We start from the raw sequence: 11,445 nt of genomic DNA, 5'->3' as shown, positions 1-11,445 counted from the left end.
AAATGGTAATGAAGAGGAAGCCATATTATGATCTTACATTATCACACAAACGTTCTTATTTCACCCATAAAAGTTGGCATCTATTTTAACAGCAACAATAAGGAAGGGTGTGGTATCTACATTAAAGTCAAAACAAAAAGATTAAAAACACAGACTCAGTATACAAGGACACATACACACACACACACACACACACACACACAAAAAGGATTTGAATATCACTTACACAGTTCATTGGCTTGCCTTGCTACAGGCTTGGTCTGAGCTAAATGTAAAAAGATCTGACACACACGCATTTAAAACAGGAGAAATACATCAGAGAAGGGTGGGAAATGGATGTCCTACTTTAAATTCCTTAGGGACATCTTTTCATATTCTAATTTGTCCTACTGCCAGGCAATATCAGTCAACTTAAGGGAGACCTATCATACTCTCTTTAGAACTGTATGATGATATCTATTTAAAACTACAGTAATCCTTCTATGGCCATTTTTTTTTTTTTCTACAAAAGGAAGAGATCTAAGATAGGTTAAACAGGTAGTCAGGCATAGGATATTACTGCTATAAGTGAGGCTGAAGTAAACTGAAATGATAGGAACAGAGATGACTCATTAAGAAAATAAATATATAAATAAAAATAGTGATGAAAGACACTGCTACTATAATGGACATGGACTAAATCACCTGAAAAAATACAAAAATGATGGTGAACGATACTGATTATCACTTGGAAAATGATTCAATCACAGGAGAAAAAAAGTTCTGATACTGCCACTGAACATTCTCTAAAAGTATAAACTGAAGATTATTTCGGACACATTTCAGTGCGGGCATTTTAAGAAATGAATTCTGGGATGACGAGGATGAAATATGGGGCTAAAAATAAAACCTCCAACAATAACAGGGCAGGACTGTAAAGAAATAAGACAGAATTGGACAAATACAAAAAAACAAAAACAATGAGGAACACTGTATGACTTCAGGGAGTAAGAAGATAATTAAAGATAATGCCCAAATCACCAACAATAAAATTTAGTCTTAATTTCACAGTGCCAAAAAATTACAGAAAGATACTGCATATCAGCAATATGTTCTAAAATATCACAGCTTCTTCCATACACCTGGTAAAGTACTGCAAATTACAAGAAACTGGCCAATTAGCTTATAGGTAGCATCGGAAATTTAACGGTCAGTTTCTATATTAATTACTGTGGACTTAATATAAAAAAATAATATACCAGAAATATCCAGACAACATACAGAAGACTTTCTGTATATAGTACCCACATATTACATCTGTTTTATACTCATACCTGAAGAGGGTCCAAGTTGGGCTAAACATGTTTTATCTAATTTGTTTACATTTTTTAAAAGGTTTCACTATGCATGTAAGTCTTATTTCAACTGCTGATGCCAACAAAATATAAAACAGGGTGTCATATGGCTCCACCACCACTGGTAACCCATTCTACAAGGGGGGACCCAAAAATTCACCAAACAGATCGACAGCATGTGAAAAGAAATAGTTCCCCATTAAGCTGGTTTGCATGCAGTCTGCTGAATCATTCTGCCATGTGATATTGCACTGAGAGGTAGAGTCCATATTTCTGGCATTTTTTTCTTTTTCGTATTTTTTTATGCAAGGAAGAAGGAACCAAAGGTCAGAAGCCAGCACAACTGTTCCCTCCAAGATAAAACAAAATAACAGACCCAAATTCAAGACCCGTTCATTTCAAAATTCCTGTACACACTGCGTTTGAGAGACTGGAGGTCATAAGCAGTAGGAAACAAAGTGAAGAAGACAGTTCTGGAGTTCACCTGTTGTATACAAGAAGGACTGGAAGCAACAGTTAACTCTTGCTTCAAAGAGTTTGACAGAAAAGGGATGAGACTTTGTTGCTGGATGGGTGCTACGTGCCTGCCGGAGTGTGGAGGGATGCAAACAGACAGTTCAGAGAAGCAGTGACCACTGAAGTAGTGATAGAAAGAGATAAAGATGCAACAGTGCAACAAAGAAAGAGAGGTTGAAGGAAACCAGTAAGAGAAGAAGAGTTAATGAGATGGAAGCCTTTGATTCCACCTTGTTGAGATTAGCTGTGTGGGGAGCCTCCCCACATGATAGTTGTACTCTACACGGGTGAATAAAACCCGTGTATAAAGTCAACAACTATGCAGGGGTAAAGAAGGCACTAAGTTGGCTTAGCACACCTAATTTCTTGGAAGCAGATTTTACAAGAGACGTAATATGATCTTTTCAAGATGAATCCTGAGACTAAAATCCCAAGCACAATAAAACCTCTATATAACAGACTTCAATAAACCAGAATTCAATTTTATCAGAATCGATGAGCTACTGGACTAAATTCTTATACTGTGTATCAGAAAAAGTCCGATAAAGCCAGAAGCAGTTCAGGCTGCCTGACCACTTCAGCTATGTTCACCACAATAAGGTACATAAGACATGTTCATCAGTATACGGAACAGTATTAATATATGATTATATGTATTATAGATCTCGGCACCCCTTGCGAGCATGGCAGCGTCCGGATTGACACAATCAGATACGTTTGTGTGAAGCTGCAGAATGTGGTGAATGTTTTTGGTGTATCCGGTACAGCCAGGATTCCGGAGGCTTGAATGATGAGTGAATGGAAGTGTGGCCTATTTGGACTGGGCGAGTTTGTGCTGTCTGGGCACTGCTACTCCTCACCCTGCCCTTGGGTGGGAAAGGAGGTCCGGATGATCATGATGATGATGATGATTCTATCTGATTACTGTAGTGAATGTATAATCCAGTACAGTACTGCAGTGGTAATGAAATCAGTTTAAAAACATTAGTGCGATCCAGACTAATGTCTGATATATCAGAAAATGTCTGGGTTAGCAGGAGGAAGTCTGGATGTTGCTTTTATCGGAATTTCGCTTTTTTCGGAATGGTTTCAGTCCCAATTAGTCCATTATGGTGAGGTTTTACTGTATGTTTAACCCCTACACGCCGGGGGTTTTCCGATGTCTCACACTCCTCCCTACGGGGATTCTGTGATTTTGGAAAAAAAATACCCCATACTTCAAACCTTAACCCTTTAAACACGGATCGTCGCTTTTGCGACAATCGCCAAAAAGGACATAACGACGGATCATCGTGTTTGCGATTTGAGTTAATTTTGAATAAATGCGGGCAAGGATGTTCCAGCTGGTATTGTCTATCAGTACCGCCACCCTTTAGCTACAATTAGCATACTTGACCTTTGTGCTACTGACCTCCGTTGTTGCCAAGTATCGGGTTCCCCTCCCCCCCCAACCATGGCCCGGCCAGCCTGGCTGTGATATATGGCAGCGCGCTGACTGCTCAGAACTGTAAATCTGCGCTCTCCTCTCACAAGCAGTTTATGCTAATAGGAAACGCTTGTTTCCCCAGTTGTCACACTAGCTTTTTTTCGCACGGTTTTCCCCTGTTTAGAGTCAGTTTACCGCAGGCTTTCAAAGTGACTTCATGGTGAGTTCTAGCTCTTTCGAGTCGGTGCGAGCGACCGACAGGAACGAGAATAAAGTGACGGGTGTAAGGCAGAATAAAAGAGCGCCGCAGTGGTCTTTATCATTCCCGCTTCACATCATTGGCAGTGACAGTGAATTTTATTGCTGTAATAGCGACATGCGAGCCTTTGGGAAGTACTGTGATTGAAAATAATGTAGTATACGTGTTTTTAGCTGTGAAAATGGAAATGTTTGTTGAGTGACGGGAAGACCACCGCCGCGCTGCATGTCGCCCGTACACTCCGTTGATTTTAGCCTTATTTTCAGTCCTTATTGTACAAATACAGATTCCAAACTACCTGTACGTTGTAGTATAAAGTTTACTGTGACAGAATGAGGCTGTGGTAGAGGGGAAACCGGGTTGCTGGAGGTGTCAAAGTGAAGATTTTGTTACCCAACTTTGCAAGTCTCCACAAGTCCTTGGGTAGTCCAAGAAGGCTCAACACCTGTCTCTTGAGAAAGCTGAATGTAAGTGCTATCTGCCATACCAAGTATAATGTTCTAGGGTTAATCTCTGATTTTTGGCTAATATTTTCCTACAGGTACTCAGACCGCGATCCAACCCCGCCACAGGGGGGGGGGGGGGGGTCGGCTGTCCATGGCCGCGTTTTAGGGGTTAATATCTGCCAAACTATAATAGCTAGAGAAAAAATTAAAGATACAATTGACTCATCAGCTCTCTCTTTCAAGTGAAAGTATCCCCACATCTCCAGGTGATCTTGTTGATGAGTAAGGATAGGTTAAAGTTCCAAGGGTGGCGGAAGACACTTGCGGCTATACATGTCAACCGGCATTGCTCCGCGCCCAAAAAAATGATGGCTATAAATGTCTACTGGTGTGTAGGGGTTAAAGATGACGCAGGATTGTGTTGGATGTTGTTAAAAATTAGGGGATACTCCTGAAGAAGATTTTGACATGCTGAAAGACATAAGAACTGCATTTTTGATGCATGCTACTCCTCACCCCGTCCTAGGGTAGGAAAGGAGGTCCGGATGATGATGATGATGATGAAAAACAAAAATATTACATTTACCCCAATCAGAGATGTGAACCAAGTCAGACATTTGGTGTGTCATAGTCTCATCCTCTGTTTGTTGAAGTAATTGCTGAGATGGACGCTGTGAGAAGTGAATGGAAATGTGAAGGGTGGAGTCATCAGTACATGAGTGGACAGGGTTAGATGTACAGCACAAAAGGTCACTGACTTCCGTGAGTTTCATCCTCAAACCACTATGGCAGATTTCTATGAACAAATTGTATGAATCAGATTTTGTTTTTAGTTTGGGAAAACTCTGGCTGAGTCAGTGACAATGCCTAAGCAAGCTTTCAAGGAGCAGGCTATTAAAAAATAAACATAAGTCTAACAATGGTACACACTATTTAAGAAAGACATGTCAGTCCAACATCAAGACAAATGTGATCAAAAGTGTCCACAAAAAATTTGTTCCCTATGGCCAGACTGTGGACCAGCAGTTTTACACTGCAGTGCTGAGGTGTCTACAGGAAAGCATCAGGTGAAAATTTCCTGAGAAGTGGCACACCCAGAAATGGTTCTTGCATCATGACAATGACCCATCACACACGTGCTCTCAGCTCAGCAATTTCTGGCCAAAAAGAATGTTGCTGTTGCTCTGCATCCCCCGTACTTGCCAGATCTCATTCCCTGTGATTTTTTCTTTTTCCCTAAGATTAAGTCAGAACCAAAAGGCAGAAGATTTGATAACTTAGAAGGAATCCAAGACAAAACACAGGAGTCGTTGAACAAAGTGACAAAAGATGACTACAAGCAGTGTTTCCAGGAATGGGGAAGGCGCTGGGACAAGTGCATAATGTCTTAAAAGAATTTTGAAGGCAACTAAAATGGATTTGCTGTAGGTTTTGTTATGAAGCTATCTGTTAACAATTCAGGGAATTTTTTGGTCCCCCCCTCGTAAACATACTAGTTGTATGCCCTTACTGTCACCATCACCTATCAAGGACTTCAGGTTTCAAGTCAGCTTTTTCTTCTAGGCCAACTGCTATCCAAGACTAATAAGTCCAGCCAATAACATTCAATAGACTGTGGTTGTACAGATGAGCCATGTACTGTATCTGTAACAGTCTCAGCATTGACTTTGACACAGTAAATGTGATGAGTTCCCTGTCTAACAAAGTTGTGCAAGGCAAGCTATCAGGGATCTGACCCTTTGCCACTCCCATGGTAGGCCCTACCAGGCATGGTAGTCAAAATACACACAATGTCAACTTCTCTGTATGATTATTCCTGTCTTACTTTAACTATACAGAGAAGATTTTGTCAGAATCAAGACAGACTTCTGGGACTACTGGGATTAGAAACATTCTTTATCAACCCCCGCACTCCTAAGTAATTTTCTGCTCTATCATAGCTTTTTGCAATGACTAGGTTAACTACAGAAAAAATTTATATTACAATTACTAAGTGGTGATACCAATATACAGTATATGATCTAATGCTAACAAATCCACACAATGTCAATATGCCATGTGCTGACGATGGATCTACACTATCAATTTGTAACGCTGGGCACAGAAAGAATCCATCAGTAGCAAACAAACCGATTGATTTTTGTGTTGGTGAGACATGCCCTGTGATTGGAGGGTTTAATTTTCCAACAACTGATGAACAGTTCACACCATATCACCAGTGAATGGTTAAAATTTTATTTGCCCATTGATAAAGATACATTTTCAGCTAAGAACTATCTATCTGGATACATTTTCAGCCAACAACTATTTATCAGGAATAGATGTAGAAAAATGAAGGATCAGTGATAAAACACTGAATATGACTGCCAAAATCAAGTTAGCCACTCAATTTTAGAGGGAATATCCATTTCCTGCGAGCAAAAGCAAAGACAAGAATTTATACGGAAAGAACACACTATAGCAGTTGAAGAAATGGCAATGACAGAGTGAAAACCATACAGAACTATTGTTGAAGTTGTAAAACAGTAAAGATATCACGAACAGGTGCAGAGACCAAGCCAGTCACTTGATGGTACTGGAATATGTATTTATCTGTGAGATTTAGCAGAGATGAAAAAGTTCCAATACAGACAGACACTGAAGAATGGTAATAAGACCATGAATAAATACTGAAACCAAGCCAATCCCTTGATAGTGCTGGAATATCCATGTGACAATAACCACAGCAGAAAAAGTAAAAACAAAGACATTGAAAAAAACAGCACATGCAGGGACCAAGCCAATCATTCTACAGCACTGGGGTATCTGTTTTCTGTGAGAATTAGCAAAAGGTTGAAAGTAAAAATATAAACAGATGCTGAAGGATTGCCAATGGAACCATGAACATGGGGGGACACCAAGGCAGTCACTCTACAGCACTGGAGTATCCATTTTCAGACAGAACTGTGACCACCTTCCCAGCCAGGTCGCGTACAGTGGCCTCTGACTCTGGAAGGGTGGCTAGGCGGCGCAACACAGCATCCACACCCTCACGCACCAACATGTGGCAGTAACGCTTGCCTGTAGAAAGGGAATACAATCAACACAATTAAACACACTTTTGGAGGGGGAGGAAGCCATAGCAATATGGAACACCATAAGCTACACAATCAGCCTAACACAATTACAGTTGTCGGGTTTGTCAAGACACAGATAAACTCCATGGGAATGAATAAAGAGAATTGCCATACATACTATTCTTAGTAGTGACGTGGTGTAGTGCCCAGACCGCCCAGAGTTGCACCTGGTACATGTTAAGGGCAGTCAGGAGTGGGATGAAGGGCTGGAAGGAGCGATAAGCTACCATCTCCTCCTTGGGCTGCTCCCAGCTCGTGACAACTTTACCCTGCATATGGAAAACCATTATATGGGAGTACGACAAAATATTTATTTGCCATCAAGTTGGCAATCCGTCCATCACCAGCTAATCCACCACTGTTCTGTCGGTAGCAAAAGGGCCCAGGACTAATCTATTCAGTAAGTGACCAGGTGCTTGCCCAAGCGGCAATACCTACACAATAAATCCTAATGATCTCTTGGATACAGCACCTTGTGGAGTTATGCAGCACAAAAATTTGGTACAACTTAATTCACTACATCACCACATGTGTAGTATTTATATACTACAAGTTTACCAATCAATATGTAAAATAGTTTCCTAAGTTATTGTAAACCAACTGGCTTGTCACTCACTGTAGTGCCACCTCATGGTAGCACTACATTGAGTGACTGAATGGTGGGTGCCCTCACTTAAGATTCACATGAAACTAGAAAAATGAACCAAAGTTCCATTGCTACTTATACCAATACAATCAATTTATCATTTGGTCTATATTAACACAATCATCTGTACAAATAAAGTTGTAATATTTTGGTATACATCCCTGACTTCAAATGACGAATGCCAGTATTGTACTACAATATGTCCACCTTAACTCGGCAAAGATTTTCGTCCTTTTGCATCACACAGTATTACCCTTACTCTGAAAGCAGAGAAACAATATCAAAGCCCTACATCCTCCATGACACTGTTTCATAACCAGTACTATACTCTAGCTTCAATTTCCTATTACAGCTGAGCATTTAAGATGGTGAGATTTCAATTTTAGGCCAAGTAAAGGGGAACAGAGTATGTTTACCAGCTCTTCCAGCAGGCTGCCTCGAGCCAGAATTGAGTCCTGCCATGAGTCCTGTCCAGCACACACTAGATGAGCCACAATGCCTGCCGCAAAGTAGCTCACATCAACATTAGGTGACCACAGCAGCAATCTGGAAGCAGAAGGGATGCTTTTAGAGTATATACTGATGGGGATTCATCTGACCCTTCATTCATCCATCCATCCATCATCCAATCCTAAGTTGCCCCATGAGGAGCGAAGGAGCCCTGGGCTAGGCAGTTGGTCCTGACATTTAAGATGAGAGTGACCAACCTCACTCATCCCTGAGTGGCATTACATGAGCAATAAACCCCAACCACCCCATGGATATAAACCTTCACTGGCTCAATCCGATTGGAGCACAATAATTACCCACTAAACCACCAGGCGCCAAAATTTTGTTATATGGTTACCACCCAGCATAGTAAATGGTTTCCTGATGTACAGGAAACCATTTGGCTTGTCACTCAGTGTAGAGTCACCCAGAGGCAAAAGGAAGAGGAAAGAATGAAGGAATGAAAGACAGAAGAGGGACTGTAAAGTCACCCGTAGGCAGGACGAGGAAAGAATGAAGGAAAGAAAGATAGAAGATGGAAGGAAAGAAGGATGGAGAAGAGGACAGGGCAGACACCCAACTTTGGGTATATCACATTTTCTTCTGTTTTCCTTCAAACATCAGAATTACTAACATAACAATATAAAGTACTTCCTAATAGTCTAAACCAATATAAATGTGTGGGAATTTAAAATTGCCATTATTGGTGAGAATCTTAAATCTCTAATGATACCACCTACTGTAATTATTTATGGGCTAAATTTATGGGACATTTTGTACCATTACTAGCTATTGGTGGTATGTGGTAGCAACCATCATCCACTCACTTGATGTAGTGCTGCCTACTTCTTCCTTCACCTTTATCATTCTTTTTCTGCGTCTGCCCTCCTCTCTTCCTATTTCTCTCATCTTTCCTGTCATCTTTTCAGGTAGCTTTGCACTGAGTGACAAGCCTGACAGTTTCCTGTTAACCAGGAAACCATTCACAATGTTGGGTGGTAACCATATAAACAACCCGTATGTGTTCTCTACATGTCAGCAAGTGGGTTGGCGGAAGGCTAGTGCCCCTCCATGTAAAACAACTAACTCAGTCAAATGGCCACCCCTTACAGGATTATGGCATCTGGCTACACACAGACAGACAGACAGACTCTAGCTCCATCCATCCATCATCCAATCCTATGTTGCCTCATGAGGATCGGAGGAGCTCAAGTCTAGGCAAGCTGGTCCCGACATTTAAGATGAAAGTGATCAGCCTCACTCATCCCTGAGTGGCATTACGTGAGCAATAAACCCCAACCACCTGTTGGAGATAAGCCTACACAGGCTCAATCCGACTAGAGTGCCTTAATTACCCACTAAACCATCAGGTGCCATAATTTGGTTATATGGTTACCATCCAGCATGGCAAATGGTTTCCTGGTGTACAGGAAACCATTTGACTTGTCACTCAGTGTAGAGTCACTCATAGGCAGAAGGAAGAGGAATGAATAAAGGAAAGAAAGACAGAAGAGGATGAAAGGAAGAGAGAAAAGTGCTGACACCCAAAGCAAAACTACATCGAGTAAGTGGATGGTTAGTGCCCCCACCTACCAAACTTACGTAAAATGACACTAATGAAAAGAAACATGCCTGAATCTACTACATAATGCATACCAAAAAAAGCCTAAGTAGTATATCTCAAAGTTTCGTGTCCCCATCAGCTGCTCAATACCAGTATGCTTCCTTGACACTACAGATCATGCAACATACTTTATGACAGACATTACCAATAGCGATGCAAATATCTCCGCTGCTCTTCAAGGAAACCAAATCTGTTTTACACATTCCCCTCCCAACAAAAAAGGTTTGCCTTCCTACATGCATGCAAGCATGCACATGCAGATGTGCACACACACACACACACACACACACACACTATTAAACAATCAATACTCACTCCAGCTGGCAGAGGAAGTTCTTGTTGATGAGTGCACTTCTGAGTGGAGAAACCTCTGCAATATTGTTCAGTAAGCCCAGCACCTTGGTCTCCACTGCAGCATCATTAGCAAACACCTTCAGCAACTGCAGGAAAAGCTCCAGGCCATTCTCTTCAAGGAATACTTCACATGTTGCTGGGGACTCATCTATGAGGCAACAGTACAGAACACAGTTAACCCCTCCAATAAGATATTCAGTTAATCAAAACCAACTCCATCAATGCCTCCTCACATTCCAAAAAGGAAAAAATATACTATATCCCACAGTTCTCTGAAAAATTCATCTTTGTTCCTATTAGTACTCTAAGTCACACTCTTATACGTCATGAATCCTCTTTATAAAAAAAAAAATAATAATAATAAAAAATAAAAAAAAATCTAATGCATCCTGTACCTTAACATCATTATCAAAGGTTTGCCAACACTTCCCTACCTGCTGTGGTGAAAGATGGTGTAGATTTAACACGCCATGTCCCAGCAGATTTTTCACCAATGACCTTCCCCAATCCCAGCAGATTTTCATTTTTTTTTTTCTTTGGCTAAAACCTCAGCTTTTTATGAGAAACATCGAAAATTCAGAGAGAAATTGCTCACCTGAGGTTAGAAATGCCTGGTACAGGTGACCCTACTCTCACATGGGATCGTGTTCCATTGAGCCCAGCTCCAGCGAAACCATTTTCTATGGGAGGGGTAACTATTCCAAACTACTATGAATTGGTAGATATTTATTTATTTGGTACAAATTTATATGTAGTACAAGAGTACTGTATTTTGGTTTTCACACAGTAATATAGGCAATATAAGCGTTGTTTCACTCACCAAACACATCAGCATGCTGCACCTTCCTTGGCGATGTTACCTGCTCATCACTTCTGCACGTTTCTTCCTCTTACACCACGTAAACTTTGTCCTCCACACTGTCATTGATTGGGGAATCACTCTTGCCGTGAATTCATACTATGGCGCGACATGTCTTTACCAGCCAGGTCACTGGTAACAGGTGAGTTGCCAAGACAATGGCTGGTGGAGGAGAGGGAGGTCATGCGGGGTAAGGCATTGTCCCTGCATGGCCTCGGGTAGAGGAACGTGTCCCGCATGTACGTACCAAAAATCATGCGCGAAATTTGAAAAACGTGCAAATGACAGACCTTGCAATTGCAGTGGGTTTATAAACGTCAACCGGAGTCCCAGCGCCAAAACGTTCGGGCGCATATGTACGTCAACAGGACGCGGC

At 41.2% G+C, this 11,445-nt stretch overlaps 1 protein-coding gene across 1 annotated transcript in view; it reads right to left on the bottom strand.

Moving 5' to 3' along the window:
* Window positions 1–6,802: 6,802 nt before the first annotated feature.
* The window catches only part of LOC145402259 (protein zyg-11 homolog B-like), a 47,112-nt gene continuing 42,469 nt past the window's right edge, over window positions 6,803–11,445 (bottom strand). The window contains exons 8-11 of the mRNA XM_080274385.1: window positions 10,172–10,358; window positions 8,160–8,289; window positions 7,216–7,366; window positions 6,803–7,041 (exon numbers count right to left, since the gene is read on the bottom strand). Of these exons, the coding sequence (XP_080130511.1) occupies window positions 6,887–7,041; window positions 7,216–7,366; window positions 8,160–8,289; window positions 10,172–10,358 (623 nt within the window). The 3' untranslated portion in view covers window positions 6,803–6,886. The remainder of the gene's footprint in view (window positions 7,042–7,215; window positions 7,367–8,159; window positions 8,290–10,171; window positions 10,359–11,445) is intronic.

Source organism: Coenobita brevimanus, chromosome 57 (assembly GCF_032717465.1).
Source record: "Coenobita brevimanus isolate Jiangsu-jjx chromosome 57, ASM3271746v2, whole genome shotgun sequence".
Taxonomy (NCBI): Eukaryota; Metazoa; Arthropoda; class Malacostraca; order Decapoda; family Coenobitidae; genus Coenobita; species Coenobita brevimanus.
This window is presented reverse-complemented; position numbering and strand designations above follow the sequence as displayed.